At 36.0% G+C, this 20,727-nt stretch overlaps 1 protein-coding gene across 1 annotated transcript in view; it reads right to left on the minus strand.

Annotated features, from left to right (window-relative positions):
* Positions 1-20,727, minus strand: part of LOC139120459 (alpha-1,6-mannosyl-glycoprotein 2-beta-N-acetylglucosaminyltransferase-like) — a 78,797-nt gene that overhangs the window by 41,527 nt on the left and 16,543 nt on the right. The window contains exon 2 of the mRNA XM_070684907.1: positions 8,917-9,014. Coding sequence (XP_070541008.1) covers positions 8,917-9,014 — 98 coding nt within the window. The remainder of the gene's footprint in view (positions 1-8,916; positions 9,015-20,727) is intronic.

Here is a 20,727-nt window from a genome sequence, read left to right on the forward strand (position 1 = left end):
TTTGAAGCCTGCTCTACTGACAACTGAATGTAAATTTCTCTGGCTTTACCCACCAAAGCACTCTGCAAAAGCATAGACCAGGACTCCTTAGCCAGTTCAGACTCTGAGCAATTTTCTCAAAATGAAGGAAATATTTATCAACATCCTTTTCTTGGAACGGGGGAACCAACCTGAAATGCTTAGTGATGTCAAACTTGTCTGAAGGGGAGAATTTTCCTGACTGTCCAAGCTCTAAACGTTTTATTTCTACCTGCAATCGCTGTTCTTCTAATCGCAATTCTTTTTCTCTCTGTCTTTCTTCCATTTCTAATCTTTCCTGCCTTTCTTTTTCTTTCATTTGTAATTCCATTTTCTTAATTTCCAAATCTGCCTGTATTTCTAGTTTTCTTAGTTCAAAAGTAGACTCGGGCTCATAATCTTTCAAGGTGGATTCCTCAAATTGGCCTAAATCAACTAAATGTTTTGCAATAATGTACTGTATTTCCCTCTTGCGCATGGATCTTTTGACTTCTACTTTAAGGAATTGGCCAGTGCTATGAGATCGTCTTTTCTGAGGGAATCAAATGTGTCCTGATCAAGGTCATCCATTTCCTCTGTTTAAATTCCGCCATGATTAAATTTCGCTGAGTTCACAGTATACAGTAGTTTTGAAAAGGCTGGCAAAATGTTGTCAAACGGCTCAAAATGTTCGTATCCCGGACGAGCCCCCAATTTTGTTACGTGCAGAAAAACGAACAAAAGGGTGAACTCAGCAGTTAACGTTTAAACAAAATTTATTACGAAAATAAAACTAATTTCTAAGTTAGGGACAGAGTACAAGCTTTAAAAGTGTACAGACTACTTATCTCAGCTGGGACGGCAAAGCTCCAGTCTCAGAGTTGTAACAGTCAGTTGGATGAATGAACAGTCCTTTGGCTTGCAGGCTTGAAGCTGCACAAAGACCACAATATAAATCCAGCGTTGACAGTGAGGTCTTGAAAAGTCTTGAGAATGACTACTGCTGGAGTTTAGTAACACACAAGAGACACGATCCCAAAAGTCTGACTGGAAGCTGTGCACGTCCCTTTTATAAAGGCATGTAAGAACAATCTAGAACCTTTTATTGACATGCTAATTACTGTTCTAAAATTATCTCCCTTACACAACTAATCAACTTTCCAGAACATTCCAAACATGACTAATTGAATTCAAGGTTGTGAGGTCATCAAGGGCAGTGACCTTGGGAATGTTCTAGACTGATTGAACTCAGGTCATGATGAGTGTGGGGGAAATGACCTACATAACAGTATGTGACCTTATAAAGGTAACGCTGACCTTCTATAAGCTTCATTGTTGTAGATAAATTTTGAACAGAAAAATTACATATCAGATAATTACCAGGCAAGCTGACTATATATAATTTCCTATTTCATTTTTCTGGCACTAAAATGTCTCTGACAACCTTTATCATTGCAAGCAGAACTTTGAATAAACTTCCTCAATCTTAATTGGACCGGAGAACATCTTTTGTTGCAGTATTGATTTTGGCCAAAAACTTCAGGGATTGAACTCTACTAATTTCTATTACACGTACTTAGTATTACAAATAAATTTCAGAAATGCTGGTCAATAATGGTGAACTTCTCAAAGGACCTTGGATGAATATAAATGTAGATACATAACCAAGCAGTGATGGCATGAGATGTAGGGATTCATGTGCATTCATAGATATCATGGTTTCCCTATGCTTGATGCAAACATGTGTTGCAAATGTGTGGCCGATTTTTGTACTGTACATGAACATGTATATCCACTGCAACATTACAAAGTACTATGTTAAACAAGTATTTCCATATCTTGCAGAAAAAGACCAGTCACTTGGGGGGGGGGGAGAAAATATTCCATTGAATACAACCAAACCTTACTAAATGTGTATGCACACGGATAAAACACTGAAAATTCATTATGCGTAACATTACAAACTTATATCACAATTTCATTAACTGTGTTAAATACGAAAAGTTTTTGATGCCATTCACTTGAATTAAAATATGCAGTATATTTGGTAATTACAGTCAAGTCTGCTGAAGGCTTGTGCTGTCCACTAAAACGTGGTCTTTGTAATTTTGTGATTCATATATTGATTGGCACAGTGAAGGAGTTGAGTCCTGTTGGCTGATGATGGAATGGAATAGTCTTCATTCAACGTGATTCATTCCATGATGTCACACATGAGCAAAGGACATTGAGAAATTCAAAAGATGCTACTGGAAATGTTCATCAGGAGGCATGATGATACTCTGAAGTATAAAATGGTGATCTGAGATTTATAATATCATTTTATGCTTGCTGATGTCAGACAAATCAATCCTGACAATTTTGACAAAGTCACAGAGAATTCAATGCCGAGGGAACAATGGGACGCCCACTTCCTTCTTTCCGAGCATATGAATACGTTGGTGGGCTGAGAGTACGTGTACCACTAGAAACATGAAGCCTAAGATGTCAAGATATCCACTTGTATTCTAATAGCACTAAAAAAATACCACAGATGTAGGGCCACTTTATTTCCATTAACGCTAAACGTGTATGCATGTTTCTGTGTCTGACAGTATATAAAAGCTGCATGAGTATAGTACATTTTCCAACTATGATTTGAACTTTGGTTGCAAATGTTTGATCAAAAAGATTGTCTATCTTGATTTGGGCTGTCAAAACTGACTGACGGCGGTTTCATTGAGAACACTAAATTGATTTGGAAAATCCAAACATGCCATTACTTTTGACGGCCAGCTGATGGTTGACAGAATGAAATATTTCTTGCTTGTTTTCAGAAGAAAGTCAGATACACAAGTGGCGATAATTGGATCCTGGCTGGCAGAAGTACCCTGGCATGGAGTCGTTTACAGGACGTTGGGGGGCACAGGTCAGTTCTCCTGAAACCTGTTTATTTTCAATGATAAAATATGTACGCTGCATCAGAGCCGGGGTCACTGCAAGAGCACACATCCTCTGAGGCCAATTAGAAATAAAACCAAACTGGTAAACCATCAAAACCAGGCACATACATGCATTCCACCCTTTCTGTTTATGTACTGACGCCAAGATCAAAGCCTCTACGGAGAAATTTCCACACACAAACTTGTCAGTTATACATCAACCAATGTTCTTCAGCTGTCATGGTCTTACACATGGTGAGACCGCTTACAGACTTCATTCAGCATTGTATTTGAAAGTTTGTTGAATTGAAATCCAGTTTTACTCAGCTTGACATACATGTATACCCAGCATGAACTGGACCTCAGGCAGTTTTTGCTTATCTTTGACACAGCTATTACATTACAGATTCGTGTAAGTTTGCATGTACAACGATGTGTTTGAAATTCTACGAAGTAAAACTGTATCTGAATATAGTAACTGTATGATTTCCACTTTTATTACACTAAAGAATTGAATCAAAATCTCTTATGGGCACACGACATTTAAATATTGAAAAATTCCAAGCAGATCAATTTCAAAATAGTATGGTGGGCATTTACTGGTAAGAAATGACTTATGAGTCAGAACTTGTACTATGGATAGTTGATATGCAATATCATGAAGATTTGATGACATATGGAATTCAGTGTGGTAAACCATTCCAAGAGGCAACTTAGCTGTTAACAGAGTTATAATTTCATTGAGTGAATATGAAGTAAATATAAAGAATACACAAGTCGAACTATGCTTGGTGTGCCTGTAAACTAGCAAACTGGTGATATTTCTCAGAGTACAAATCATCATTTTTTTCTTTGAAGTACTGTCTCATGTTATAATGGGATTCAAAAGGGAGGGGTATTAAAATACTCGACACATGCAAAAAAGAGATACCACCTATAAATACATCTGCCAAAAATACCATGTCTGGATGAGGGATGAGGTAGACAGGTCAACACTGAGCATACATGTATGGTCAACTCATGTACCACAGACTTGATCACCGCATGTGTATCGTGTACATTGTACATGTACTGTAAATATTGCACATGATGGTCACACACGTAAAAATGATAATGATCAAAACTACAATAATCCATCTTCAGTATCCATGGCTAAAACCTGCACAGGTTCCGGAAGTGAATTTTCCCTAGAACTTCCGACTGTAACTCTACAAGGTGACCTTGTATTGAGCCTATTGCTTAGCTGGAGTAACGTTCCGTCGCCAGTTTTTTGATTTGTTGACCCATTTCCATGTAACAACTTACATTTAATCATTTTATCTGTCAATTACCTTCACAAAAGGCAAATATTGGGAAAATATGCCCTAATTAACAGCTGGGCATATCGCCACCCTCTTGAAAATGATTATAGTCCAGGCCCCATGAAATCAATAAATTCACATGGTCCACCTTGCCTCTCTGCATCTATCAAAGAAGTGCGTAGTGCATAATTATAGTGGCAGACACGACTGCAAATTCCTGGTATTCAAAGAAATCTTTACAGATCCTGGTGTACTTAGCATACAGCTGTCACCGTGACTTCTCTCTCTAAAAACTTACATGGGTGATTTATAGTGTCGGTCGACCATGGTTCACTGACCATTCATCAAAGTATGGTGACAGAGTGCATTTTTCCATTCAACATTTGTGTTGCAAATATATCTGTGTATGTATAACCTAGCTTAGGTTTCCTCATAGCTATCAAATCTATTAATCATATAGCACTCTCCGGGAGCACGGCACTGATATGCTTTTCAGCTGTTGCCGTCTCAGCCAGTTTTTCACGAATATGGCGTTTCGCTGTAAACAGTCAGTGATGCCCACTGTTAATGGCTTGACTTGAAACACTCACGGCAGAGTTTCCACTCACATTAGTGACTGGCGTCATTTGAGCTGCAGCTGCAACATGCTGAAAGCCGGCACACGGGTTAACTTCCAAACGTGCCTCGGCCAAAATTATTAAAACCACACCATATGTATTATAATTGGATTGTGTTGCCACAAGTGGTATTCAACCCAGAGCTACACAATGCTACTCATGTTTCAGAAGCAACATAATTTTTTTCTCCTGTGTGGAAAATCACTCCCGGGGGCCATGTGTATCAAGCTGAATGTCTATCAAAGTCAAATGCATTTGTGCAATATTTAACTCATCATTAACTCATCAACTGCTACACTTTTCTGTGAGTGAAATGACTCCCAACAGATCTCTGTGTGGATGGATAAACCGGTCGTGAACACCATCAGTGCATCTATGGGCTTCTAAAGGGCACAGACACAAATCTTGGCAAAGCTTATATAGATAAGTTGCTGAAGCAAGATTATTCCTCTGTCTGCATTTGTTGTCAGTATTCCATGATTTCACATCTACCAGTATGTACATATATGTAATGCAGTGTTGCTGCAGATGTTTTGATATACAGGTACACTTCAATGGTACATGTATACAACTTTTGCAACAACAGTCCTGCAATGCTGTATAAGTATGACTGCCTTCAGTTTATTAAGGGACACCCTGGGAAATTTTACCACCTGCACGCATTAAAATATAAAGAATACTGATATGAAAGTTAGAATTAGTTTTTCACAGGACAATAAAAGGTATTCCTGGTTTTTACATATTCAGCAAAGCTTGCAACATGCATGCCCAGTCGAAACAGAAAGATAAAAGGAAATTGTACAATTTTCTTTTTTGATGACATTTTTATGAGGTTGTGAACGCTCTGAGGTCGAAGCCAATACTGATTAACTATTAGGTGGCCTCGTCCGTAGACCGTCCCACTCACAGCCTCGAACCCGGCCCATTTAAACTACAATAAAACAAGTATTATTGTTCACAAAATGCAAAAAAATTCACGTAAAAAGCCACAAATTATTGCAGATGTACACGTATTGTACTTGACATACTAAAGCTAGGACGTAAATCTTATGATGGACTAAAGAATGTCACTAAATTTATTTTTCACTTGATGTCTCACACATGGGCAAATTGCAACTAGTACAGTGGATGCAGGTCATGGTACGTTCACTGGCATGAAGTCAAACTGTTGGCACTGGCAATGATGTTTGAAAACTGGAGGCAGCCTTGACACACTGGAACAACAATGCGACATTCCGCTCAACCTTGAGGGGAATCCGTCCAGCACAGGAATCCAAATGAATTTGCACCACAAAACATTCAACGCATTACTTTGATTTCACAGAAGAATACATGGACTTAAAAGGTATACTGTCACCTGTTCCAATTTTGCCACAGTTACCATGGAAAGAGAAAATGTAACCAATCACAGATTTTAAGCGGGTGGCTGCTTTTTAAAAACAGCGCCTTCAAATGGGCATTTTGAATACCAAGGAACGCCCCTTTGACCATATATGGGCATATTTAGATTACAGGTGACTGTATACCTTTAAAGCATAAGTACAACTACAGCTTATAGCAAAGATCGCAAATGATGTCATGTTTTTCTCTCATTAATACGCATAAATAAATATTCGTCCGCATTTCCCGCATAAACGACGACAATAAAACCTGCTTGTGTTACAATGGCAACAAAATGTTACACTTATTCGTATGAATTGATGGCTTAGACTACAACATGCAACAACAGCTGCGCATGCAACGACAAAATTTGTCCGAATTTCAGGCATATTTGTCCAATAGTCGCGTGCGTGCAGCTATATTTAGTAACAAACCTGTAATCACGATCAACGCTATAGTGAGGGCATGACTAGTTTGTGTATTTATATATTTTTTCAAATACTTCAGGTAGACAAGTACTTGTAGTATGCGCTTCAAGTGAAATACTACTACACAGATTGTAACAATTGAGAATACACGACCATCCTGAATTCCATACAATTGTAGTTGTTAGCCTTGGTCACCTTGGCAACCTCCTTGTAAATACCGGTACACTGCCATGTTCCGGCAAATTGGAGCTGAATCATAACTTTGACTTCTTTTTCTTTCAAGGTTGCACAGTGTAAAGTCAAAGGTAAAATGTATACATTCATTTTGTGATTAATGAGTGTCTACAAAAATACTTGAATTAAAAAATCTTTACTCTTGCGTCACTCAAAAAGAGGACATAAGTCATTTGTGTCTTTGACCTTGCCTTTTGACAGGGTGTAGAATTTAATGTGTTATACCTATTGATCTATTTGTGCATGTATCTATCACAGATCATGCAAGTTCTGTGTCTTCCATTGAATTTGAAATCCCGTGAAACAATTTGCTTTCATCAGGAATATGCAGCTTTAAGCTGGGTGACAATGCCTTTGTATAATAGCGACTGCCACACATACAGTGCGATATTAAACTTGTGAATACTCATGCCAGTCACTGTTTTTTTTTTTTTTGTCTTTCACCGTTACATTGTAAGTCTATCATTGTGAGAGTGAAAACTGCATAAATGGCTGTCAGCAGTCTGGTGGGCCTGATACGAAAGCTTTGCTATGTTTGTTGAAAACCAAACAGGGGACAATATATGTGCAGTCAGCCTGACATAATGGATGGAATGCCTTTTTTTCGACTGATTTTGTTGTATTTGTGTATGGATAATGAGAGACAGTTGCAGTATGTATTACACTACTAGGGTTGCCCATGTTCACCAAAGTGGGAGGGCCTTCAACCCTGTCACCCCATTTCATGTGTAGGGGACCCGCTTTGCCTTAGAAAACAATGAGACTGGATCGAACAATAGTGATTAAAGGGCTCAAGGTGAGAAAATTTCAACCAGCAAAATGAGCCAAAACTGGTCATTTGATAATACCATGAACTTCATGATGAAGGTAGCACACAGAGTAGTGTACCTGCGTGGTAAAACTTGGTTTCCTCATGACTGATAAAACCTATTGCCCTTCAGAATTCTCTGAAAGTCTATACCCCAGCCACTGAGATCAACAATACACAAAGGGTAACAGTACACCTGCCTTTCTGTTTGATAGCCATGGAGTGTACAAACATTCTGTTGGTAATCTGGTACCACTGTAGAATTGGATACCAGCATTCAAAGGTTAAGCGATACAGACAAGCTTTGGACACATATTCCTGTTCTGTAAACTGAGGTTGAAACCAACCAACGCCTCAGGTAGAGCTTACACAACAAGAGAGCTATGACATTGTGACAAAACGACATGACACTTGCCATTTTCCAATGGATGAGCTTTTAGCTCTCTTGCGGCATTTTGTATGTTTAGCACCAAGTAGGGGGACTTTTCTAATAGTTTTAAATCATATACAGCAGTCACAGGACAAGTATTCATAGCAACAGGAAAGCAATGTATACCTGTAAGACGATAAATGAATTAAAATCATTGAATAAATAAATAGGTATTTATACAGTTGGTATACTTTGCACTGTGCGTCTGTATGTGTGTGTGTACATATATATATATATATATATATATATATATATATATATATATATATATATATATATATATATATTATAAATGCTTATGTAATTCATATTATTACATTACTTTTTACAATTTTTTATATTTATTATTTATGTATATTTGTTAGTTTGAGTTTGTCAGTGATATTTCAGATCATAGCACTTGATAAAATTTGGTACATTCTGTAGGAACTGCTAAATCTCTCTTTCTCTTACATGTACATAAAACTTTCCACATTCGGTGAATTTTGAGTACAGCATGTAACAAAGCGTCAGAATGTATGTCATATAGGGTCAAGAGACTGGCCTATTTGTCTATTACTTTCAAAATATCAGATGGAAAATGAGTGTAGATCAAAGAGGTTTTTCCTGATTGGTCAAGACAGAGGTCAAATGTTACATCAGTGACCATTCAATGACCCATAAGGTCATTGGCTGATGTGAGGCACACAGTCGTTTTTAATGTTACATGACTTCTTTTCTGACAACTATCAATAAACACTTCCGAGTAGTTAGCATTTGGGGAAGACGGCTGTTTCATCAAATATGGATGAAATACTCACTTTGCCTTTGGCATGTCCCTGGGACAGTCATTGGGATGAAAGCCTGGGAACTCATCCTTGTAAACTTGAATGGAAAATGGATAAAATATTTGAATGACCTGGAATGCAAACAGAAAGAAGGATATATAATTATACATAATCAGGAAGTTGTTCACTATGACCACATTTTTCATTGATAATGTGATTGAGTATTAAACATTTCTACTTTCTTTACATTGTAGCTCCAGTATCACTGATATAGTTGAACCATCATGAACAGACACAGGTACACATACAGCTTATGAGTATATGTCCATGGGCATGTATCTGTATGTGTACGTATATGTATGTGATCTGTACATGTACGGGTAATGCACATCTCACTACTTTCATCCATCAAACTATTGCACGTATTTTCCATTACTCTTTGCAAACATTACATTTGGGAATTTAACAGATCCAAATCACATCAATACCTTGTAAGTACTTGAGCAAACTGTAATTTCTGGAATGTTTGCAATGAGATTAGTGTGTAATTATGATCAACAAAAAGATGAAGATAGTGTAGTCTTACAGTGTATATTGAGACTTTTATTTGATTTCAGATTGAAAGTGACGCAAAATGATCATCTTTTTGCGTCTGCCCTAGACCCGCCTCCGAATCGAAATGAAATTGGTTTGATGCTAGGCCGAAGCCGAGTGTTCATTTTGCTTTTATAACACTGATGTAAAAGTTACGTCGATGTAGTGGCAACAAAGCTTTGTCTGTGTGAAAGGGTAATCGTCATCTCAACCTACTTCATTGTTTAAGACATTTTTCATTACGTTGCTTTAGGTACATGTACATGTACATAAGCAGTGTTTCATCCAGGATGGCATCAACAGGGGGATTGTCCCCCTTTACCAGAAAATTTAGGGGGGATTTCACCAGTTCATGTGTTCTAATTGTATCTCTAAGGTGTGACTGGCACCATTTCATGGGGGGCTGGTCCCCCCTTGAAAAATTACAAGGGGGTCCCAGCATGTCAACAGAGGGGAAATCCCCCATCCCCCTCCTCTCTAGATGAAACACTGCATATGCAACATACAGTTCACGATTACGCGTTTCATTCACAGTCTGTTTCAGTTATAACAACCCTGAACAAGGCCACTTTATTCTGTTTTTAGCGTTTTTAATTTTAATGGTGTGTTAATATACATTACACAGTACACAAGCTGTTACAAGCTGTTACTTTCTTTGTTTACTTTCCCTTTATAATGACCTTAACTTTGTGTCATATTGAAATCATTGTCAATGATAAAATCAATGGGAAAACATTTGGAAAACTCTTAGTCCATTTCAGATGTCTCTGATGCACAGGAAATAGGAAATTTTAAATGACTCAATTCCAATCTGAGTACACATCTGGACTATTGTTGCAAAAATACGGAAATACAAAAAACTAGCCATACCAGTACAAATGTCGACACAATTGTTATACTGAAATAGATTTGTGCAACGTGTGTAGGAGTGAAAGTCGCATGCTCCACACAATGAAACTCTTGGTGTTCTGGGACAAATAACAGCGTATTGACATGAACAATTGTGTGTAAAGTAGTAAGATTGCTAGCTCACATAAATGTATATATTTTTGGAAAGGCAACATGTTGAGGAACCCAGCTGCGCACAATTCATTTCTACTATTCATGCAAATATAAAACGACACAAAATATTTTAAACCCCTTTATAAATCAATTTGCTTCCTCTCGCTTGTGACAATAATGTATGATTTCCAGTTATTCCATATGGTCTTATTGTAAACCATTCACCACAAGGCTCTGGTACAGTACATGTACATGTACATTCCAATTGTTTTCAATAGGATGGGAGATCCTATATCCAGGGGACATGAGAGTGAAAGATGTTACAGTAAATATTAGAACCAGCTTAATAAGAATATATGTGCCAAGCAATTTAAAACATATTCATATAGTTTTAACTGAACATCAAAGAGAAGAGAGTATGGATTCAGAGGTATACAAATGTTTCAACCTTTATTGTATTAAAAACCCACCAGGAATTGATCATGAAAATAAATTAAAATATAAAATACAATAAATTTTTCATCACAAAGCTTGTCACTACGTTATGTATGCTATCTTTCTACACCTCAGGAGTTAAATACAACATATAGGTACATACATGTACAGTGTAATCCAATCAAAGACTGAAAGAGTGTCAAATACGGTGAAAATTACAGCTAATCCTTTTAGTATGATGTCATACTGTACTGTTCACTGAAAGGCAATAGATATCCTGGTGGCTAATTTACCACCAAGAGATATTACTGTAGGCTCACATCATGGCAATGACTGACGATTTGGATGTATTTGAAGATCAGACAGAGCAGACACAGGAAAGGATGAACATTGGACTTGAAAACCAGAGATACAAGAAGTTGTAGGAAGCACCCAGCAATACTTTAACATTTACTAATTTATCAAGAATTGTCAAGATAATTTTGAAATATCAAGTTCATTTCAATATTTTTGCCAGAAATGCAATCTTGAGATTTCAGTACCTGAAGCTGTGATTAGATGGTCATGTGAAAAGATACTGGATGACACAGGTATAAAATATAGGAAAGCCAGAGCATTATTTACTGTTGAACATGAAGTGGAGTATTTTAATAATCAACAGTGTAAAGACAATACTTCAGTAACAAATCATTTTAGGACACAGTAAATACTGAATAATTTGACATTGTGAAAGCTATGGCTAGATTCTAGTAGTCATTTGACCATCATGGTACCGGGCTGGCTTGAGTACATTATAAAACCCTAGCATTATGTAACAAAGTAGTTTGTTTTCTTGACTGGCCAGTCAGTAGATTTGATTGTGTGATGCAAACCATCATGGTTTGAGGACACAGTGAGTAAATACTGAACAAGACATATGATAAACAGAAGCCATACAACCAATTAGATAATGGGAGAACAGGTACCATTAACCTGTCTAGGGAATGTTTGTTCACACATGTCAACGAGGAAAAATATAAAACATGCCCCAGATGGAGTAATTATTGCTTCTTTTATCTGTATTTGCTGATTGGTGCTAAAGTGGTCATGAGTTGCAGCACTATGGGGGGGGGGGGGGGGGGGACCACAGTGGTTTCAGATACATGTAGGTTGTTAATTGAGGACAACATGTAGATTGCTTGCTTTCAAGAAGAGGCAGGCATGAACTTGGCCTTGGCCCAGCTTTGACAGTTTGCCGTATCATCAAAATTTGCATTTATTCCATTCAGGACAGTATGCCTGCTGGTGGTGACAAAATGGAATTCCTGCTATAAATTTGTTCAAGTCCTACTTGATGAAAGCTTGTTTTATGCTATCAAGGGACACTGGTTTAAATTACTACATGTATGTTTGTCTTCACGGGAGGAGTCAGTGATAATGTTTACAGCATGTATTCTGTTATGAGATTTCAAACGGTTAAGTTTGTTAAAATAGGTCATATAAGACATGTTATGCTTAAACAGTTTTAACAAACTTGACCTTACTGCGACCTGGGGACATAGCATGAAATGGGTTCAGTAAACTATTCCCACTGTACTGTTTTCATTTTAGGTCAAACAATATATTTTCTTATTTTTCTTGTTACTTGGCTAATCAATATCTCTTCAGCATAGTATGTTTATTATCTTGATCCATTAACACACCAATTCACCAAAGAAATGATCTAAGCATTGACTGGGAGAGGGCAGAGGTCAACACTGCATTGCACAGTAGATTGATGAAGTGGGAGGGGGCTGGGCTGAACCAGCCTGTATCAGAGGGCTGTATTACAGCATACACAATTGAAACATGAAGGTACATTACGTGCCATTTAGTGACATGTCTTTTGACAAGTAACTATACGTGTACACAATTTCTGTGTGACATTAAACATACACCAAAGTAAGTCAGCCGTCTAGTGTACTACCATCAGAGCAAATTTATTTCAACCGATGTCACAGGTGTTTGAGTGAACACGTACGAATGCCACTCAGGGAAATGTGGGAGTAAAAACTGATGGAAATCAATGAATACATAGAAGCTATCCTTGAAAGGAAGCTACGGTATGATATTGATTTGTCAGATTGTAACACATCTCACAATGCTACATTACAGAAAACCATCATTATGGTTACATATACCTTCTCCACAACAGAGTTTTGAGGGGTGGGCATGGATGTAAAAAATATTTTTTACATCCATGGGGTGGGCAACTCCTCTGTTTTTGGAGCAATCTAGTCAATGTGTAAATAACCCTACAAAAGAATGCATTTTAATAACGGAAGAATATGCAAATTACCCATTGCTACAGAAATTGGCCGCGACTCTGTTTTTCCAAGAATTTCAACACTGAAGTGGTTCAATTATAACACAAGTGGTGTGTTGGGGTTTTTAGAGATACCCAACACATTTCTGTATACACAGAGTTAACTGTGTATACATCTGAAACAGCAGTATCTAATCAGTGAAGTGAAAACAACTTAATGAGATGGCTGGGAATCCAGATAATCTGGTAATAGCTGAATACACCCAACCTAATTGAGACTTTTCAGCGGTGATCCCCCGTGACTTGATATTTGGTTCTGGAGTCAACTTCAAACCAATTCAATGATTTTACCTTGAAAACCAAGCTTTGTGGTATACAAAAGCTCTCTAAAGCTACCGTAATCCTCACAAATGGTGCCTGACTCTGGGTGTTTCTGCTGATTCAAATACATGCACTGTGAAGGGGCAGTAGTCTAGTGAATATGTAGGAGACGTCACAGGTGCATCTTAGAAAACATACCACTATTTCATGCTCTAACCTGTTCATCCCCATTTCCCTGTAAACAGGTCCACAATCACCACCGGCAACAATGGGTTTGGGCCAAACCATGGTGGTGAAAGGGTTAAATTACAATCATGATGGTGGTTTTCGGCAGTGTAATATTTTGAGATGTATTGCAATGTGACAAATCATGGCAGTACACATACGTTCGTAATAAATATATTAAAATATATAAATTTTAAGATGTACACCCCCATAGATAAATGTAGGTACAATTTCCTCAAGAGTACATGTTATAGAAGGTACTATCCTTCTCATTTTTACACACACACATATATATATATATATATATATATATATATATATATATATATATATATATATATATATATATATATATACACACCACACCGGTATATATATATATATATATATATATATATATATATATATATATATATATATATATATATATATATATATATATATATATATATATATATATATATATATATATATATATATATAATGTACACATGTATTATATACATTTAGTACACATGGCCATGAGGATACCGTAAGCGAATACACTGACAGATAGAAAATAAGCCTGACAGATTGATGAACGTCTGACTCGCATTAAAGAAGCATATATTGTGCCTGGCTATAATTCATGCACTGTCCGGTACTACATTGTTCCTTGAAAGTTTTGAGTTCCCTCTTTCATATGGTGATTTGGCCTTTTCCAATGTTAGTGAATTCAAGTCCTCAGGAGAGCACTAACTTTTCCACAACAACTGATCCGGAACCAGTCTCTAGGATTAATGGTGTATTTCCCTGTTTGTAAACAGTTTGATTAGGTTAAAGACCACCAGAAGTGGCAGCCAAAACACAGAAAGATATTCCAAACAGCATCAGTGTGAGAAAGCATAAACAAGGACAATGTCCTCAAAGTCCAAACATTAAATACCGCACTGCCGATAACAAAAGGACAATAGAATTGCTCATTGACAGGGGTGAGGCCTTATATACTTTCATAACAATCAGCAAGTTTCAGGAAGCTAATACAGTCAATGATTAACCCTTTGAGTGCCAAAGTCAATTTTTGTCGCCTTTAGAAAATATGCTCCAGTCAAATTTTTTCAGATTTTTGTCATAATTTTGATAAAAAACTGTAGCTAATTAAATGTGATGTCCATTTGCTCCAAAATTATCAAAACAAATACAGAAAAATAGTAAAAATTGGTAAAATGTTGCACTAAAATTTTGGTGGGAAAAAATTACAGCACTCAAAGGGTTAGTTAAAGCCTCCCATCAGTGGCCTAGTCTTATTCTGTAGATCAAGACACACCTTTCATACTTAAATGAGGCATCTAATCCTCTTTCTCCCAAAGGATTTCTATTCAAATACTACCCATCAGAATTTCATTGAAAGTAAACACAACATCCAGGCAACTTGCTTGTGAAAGTATGTCAAAACAAAAACTTTCATTTGTAAAGTACTTTATTCAATCTCTCAGTACACTGATGATAGTTTGGTGTTTAGAACTTGACCGTGCTCATGTCATGCTGTAGGCAGAAATACGGACATTCAAAATAATCAAACTGTAAAAGTAAGATTATATACTTGAGTTTGTACTGTTTTTTTAAAGAAATTAATTTCAAGCTGCAATACAAAGAGCAGATGTTTGTAAAATCAAACCACTGACAGAGGATAAACAACAAATGGAAACATTGGTAGTGAAGGAGCAGGGATGTAGAAAATTTTACTTACAGGTAGCAAAAATAAAACTTCTGGCGGTTACAAGTAGTATATATGCACATTAAGTTTGTGCAAAATGTCCTCATTCTTTACTAAAACTAAATCTTCATGGCTGGCAAATTTTAGCTGATAGCCAGTTGAGTTTGCCAGCTGTCTGCTATTTTTTACATCCCTGAGGAAACCGGATTGTTTTCTTGAGGAAAAATAATGAAAACTATATCAAATGTTACAGATGAAGTCTTGGCATTTTTGATTCCTTAGTTGAGTCATATAGGATAATGCAATATACATGTGGCTGGCATTAAACACATCCTCAGTGATTAAAACTCAATATCAAACAATTTTTTGAGAGAAAATATGGACATGATATGCATGTACATGCAGTCTTCTTAAGGTATGCTAATTTCATGAAATACTCTTTGCGTAATCTATGCCACTGAAATATACACCCAGGAATTCCAAGTCATGACCTAACGATGAGAAAAATACAAAATGACAAAATGATATCATACATGTATATCCGATTCTTCAGAAATGCCAACTTGTAAATAACAGTCTGAGTATCCCACACACATTAATTTTAACTCCACTTCCTGAAGAAATTGAAGATATATCATTATCAGTATGACAGCATTAATTAATGGTTTTTCATTGTACATTGGATCATAAAAATTTTTCCACAGGACAAAGAAAAATCTTGAATTTGCTTCCAAATGTCATACCAAAATATACAATATACTGTATCTGCACGTGAACATTATGATCTGTTTTTCTCTGACACAGTGTGTGTACATTAACTTCATGTATTTGTTCATTATGAGAGCATTTCCAACATCCTACACTCACAAATAAATCTACCAGTACGGTAGCATTATCAGAATTACTTTGTATTTACCATAGACCTAACCATACCTTAACTTCCCAAAGAGATCCAATAATTATCCCATTTCAGTTTTCAATAATTTCCTTTTTCAATTAATAAATTCAAGGATGACTCAGTCTCGTTCTAATTTTCCTGTGTTGCCAGGTGGTTTGCTGCGTTGCTATGATGTGTGGTGCAGAGAAAATGAGCTGAAAGACTTTCTTCTAATCCATAATCAATCGGCTTTTGTTGATACTGCCCCTGCCTATTACAGGCAAATGTTGCATAAACAGGAGACCTACATTGTAGTCGAGAGCCACATACGTGTACACATACATGCTCTTTAGAAAAGCCAGAGGACCCTAAGCTTCACAATCCATTTATATTGATGATAAATGTTCACTGGACAGATTGTTTCCAGATTGTGTGTACATGCATCTCCTTGGCTTACCAGCCCATTTTGATAAACAACAAGACTAATCACGTACACATCAATGTACAGTGCATGTAAAATTCACCTAATGATCAGAAGTGTGACAAATTAGTATTCATTTATGCAAAGTAATGAGTATCGTTTCAGAATGCAAATCGGGAGATAATGGATCATTATTGATGCATAATATTCATACACTTAGGAAGTGTGTACTACCAGTAAAATTACATGAGCAAATGAAATACGTGTAAAATCATCCTGCTTGGACTGAGAAGTATAGAAACTGGTAACAGATATCCGATGAATTAATTTAAATGATACACCCATGAGCCAGATAACAAAACTATAATGAATGATCAGTCTTATTTCAAAGGACTTTCATTTGTGACATCAGAAACTTTCTAATTTTTTGCCGTGAATGCACAAACCAAGACAATTTTTGATGACAATCCGTTATTGGTGATCTAGTCATTAATTACAGAGTGCATCCTTTTCATCTGTCTGCTGACACACTTCAATGAAAGCGACCGTCAATCTTGAAAATATCTTCTAACTGTCAGACAAGATTTCATCTAAATTGGCTGCAGGTAATTTCTCTATTATCTGTGATTTCCCAGGGGGGAGAGTGTCTGATAAAGCTGTTGCCGACTTGTTGAAAAAGGAAATCACAATTCTAATGGAGTGCCATGATGTTATGTTTTCGTTTTAAAATTTAGAATATCTAACGGTTAACACTGATATGCCTGCACATGTTATATATATATATAAAATATATATATATATATATATATATATATATATATATATATATATATATATATATATATATATATATATATATATATATAATGGAGTGCCATGATGTTATGTTTTCGTTTTAAAATTTAGAATATCTAACGGTTAACACTGATATGCCTGCACATGTTATATATATATATATATATATATATATATATATATATATATATATATATATATATATATATATATATATATATAATGGTTTGTTTAACATTTTTTCCACCTCTTCATTAGAATGAAAAGATATTTTCCAGTTGTACATGAATGCTTTTTTTTTAAATTTGAAAAGTTGCAAAACATTTACATGTACATGTATCATATCAAGTTCAGAGTCATCCATGTACACACTACTTTGACACATCACTGAGGTGATTTCCCCATGGGAACAAATACATTTAACAATGCTTGAACTACTTCATATACTAGTCATGTGACGGTTATTCAAGAGCTGGAGACTCAATTTTCTAGTTGCCTGATGGAGTACATGTTACATATCTGCTGTACAAGGCAAGACTTCGCAAGTTCATGAGAAAGGCAAGACACAGAAACAAGGCTAGGGTCGTGTTTACTCCTGTAGGAAGACAGATTTCACATTAGACTGGTACAGGCGAAAGATCTACAATCAACTTTCAACCCATTTAGCAAACAAAAACCAAATGTGTATTTTTCCAGCTGAGTTTTGCGATGGCACAAGCTATTTGTTTTGTACATGCTCGTCCTGGGAGTCCACAACATTCACATTATGTGTAAAAACAGAATCTGTCATGTTGCAAGATAATACTATTATTTCAGCCTTGTCAAATAAATATATAATACGGCATGTACATGTAAATGCCTCTCTTTGAAAAGTGTTAAATCACAAATTTAAACACTTGTTTTACTATATTTCAGATACAATACAAACACAAGCCTGTGCATTCTGAGAATGACGTCAATAAAGATTATTATAGAAAAACATGTTTATTATCTGAACACAGCTATATTTCTGACAATGAAAATGATAGAATACAATATCTATGTGTACGTTTCTCCTTAAATAAACAATAAAATGCAACTTCTTTAATATATATAGGGCATGATTGCTAACAGCTGTGTTCTTACACGTACATTGTGTCACATCATAGGGATCAAGTGCTTTCTATCATTCAATGATGCACTTTATGGTTAAAGGGAAATGGCCGTCAGAACTGCGCCTGTGCGAGTTTCTTGTTCACAAACAATGTATTTCGTGCAGATATCTAGATGCACCTCATCATCATAGCTGCAACATTTAAATTATACGATATATATTATGACAGACATGTTTTAACTTTCATTAATCACCATTGTACCTTGGATACAGTGTTTACATTGGTTGTATGGGTCCCATACGACCTTTGAGTGCAGTTCTGAGGACTGTATCCCTTGAAGTCAAAGATGTGATATCACTTTCATAAACTGTTGCAAATTGATAGACTGTTTACTTTGTTACATGTATATTTTGTATTTTTTCTTTGTTGATAGATTTGACTGTATCTTACATGTATGTGATATGTATACTTTTTGCCTGCTTTCAGAAAGCAAATAATACCCGTATTAACCCTTTTCCTGCCAGACAGTATCACTTCCCCATCAGCCAAGTCAGTAAAAAGCGGTATTGAGCCAAAACATGACGTATTTTCACCCACTTGGCTTGGTCTATTCTAGCATCTTTAGTCCAAAAAAATTAAGTTTACTGTATTTATGTTTTTAACAGCTTTCAAATGTACAGTATTATGTTAAAAGACACCATATGGAATATGTTGTGTTTCATTCATTTTAACCATCTTGACCTGATGGTGAAATATGGACTTGGCAGGAAAAGGGTTAAAGTACCAACGTTTAGAGCTAAGCTTTTAAAACTTTCTTTTATTTAAATGATTCAAAAAATTTGTTGTAACTTTAATTTTCCTGAAATAGCCCTCTCCTGTGTCAGTTTTGGAGTATTTAAATGCAACATCCAGCATTTCAGCTCTTTTCAATCACAATGATACGTTGGCATATTAAAACGACACACAGAGGTACTGTACATGTGGTACAATGTGATAATGCGTACTATACAGCAGAATTATGGTATCTCATAGGATGTTGGGCGAGTAGGACTGTGTCAATGCAAACGGTACCACAGTTCTGGTGGTTTAACCTGTTCACCCCTAATTCGCTGTAGACGGGTCCCTGCTAACCATTGATAACAATGGGTTTGGTTCAAACCATGGTGGTGAAAGGGTTAAAACATGCATATATCAAGTCACTTTTCATAATTTCCCCCCTCCCCCTCCCCATCACATGTGTATGTACGTGTACTGAGACACAAGTTGACCTTGTGGTGACGGATATTCCACACAGAATTCACACAGATCTCAGTCTAAGTTGACAGAAACAACATGAAAGATCACATCAGCCAGATTTTGAATTGCTTGTAAAAAGTCACCGATGACAAACACGCTCTTAAAATACAGAATACATGTCTTGTGGGTCAGTACAGGTCTTTCAGGTCATGTATTAAAACCCATCAATTCATACGGTGTAGTCTTCATGGTTGAAGAGATAAGGAGCCTTGAGAATTTGAAGTTCTCTGTCTCTTTTCAATTCTTGTGTGTACACCATTAATTATGTCAATTTTTGACAAGTTTACTTTTAATAAAAACATGCTTGACCATAAATAAATAAATAAATATTAATAAACATTGACAAATATGATAAATAAATAAATAAATAAATAAAAAGGTTTATATCGCATGTACTAACACAAATCTGTATTGTATAAACACAATATTGTACTATACACTTTACACATACACTAAAACACTGCAAACAGTGTTTCTTGAAGACACTTTCCATTTGCATGGTAGTGGGGGGAACATGTCAGTAGACTTGGAAAAAAAAAAACACTCTAAAATCTCAAGAAGGATATTACAATAAATTATCAACTTATTCAAACAGCTTCATATAATGTACATGTACGTTTTATTGCATGTCTATAGGAATCTTCTACATGTAGTGTGTGCAGCCAATTCTCTTATAAAATTTTAATCACATAAGCATTGGAATAACATATCATTGTATCATATTAACATAGTCATTGATGGTTTAATTGAGAAGAAATTATATCATATTGTAAATGTTTAAATGACAAGTTTTGCTGGCATCAT

This window comes from Ptychodera flava, chromosome 20 (assembly GCF_041260155.1).
Source record: "Ptychodera flava strain L36383 chromosome 20, AS_Pfla_20210202, whole genome shotgun sequence".
NCBI lineage: Eukaryota > Metazoa > Hemichordata > Enteropneusta > Ptychoderidae > Ptychodera > Ptychodera flava.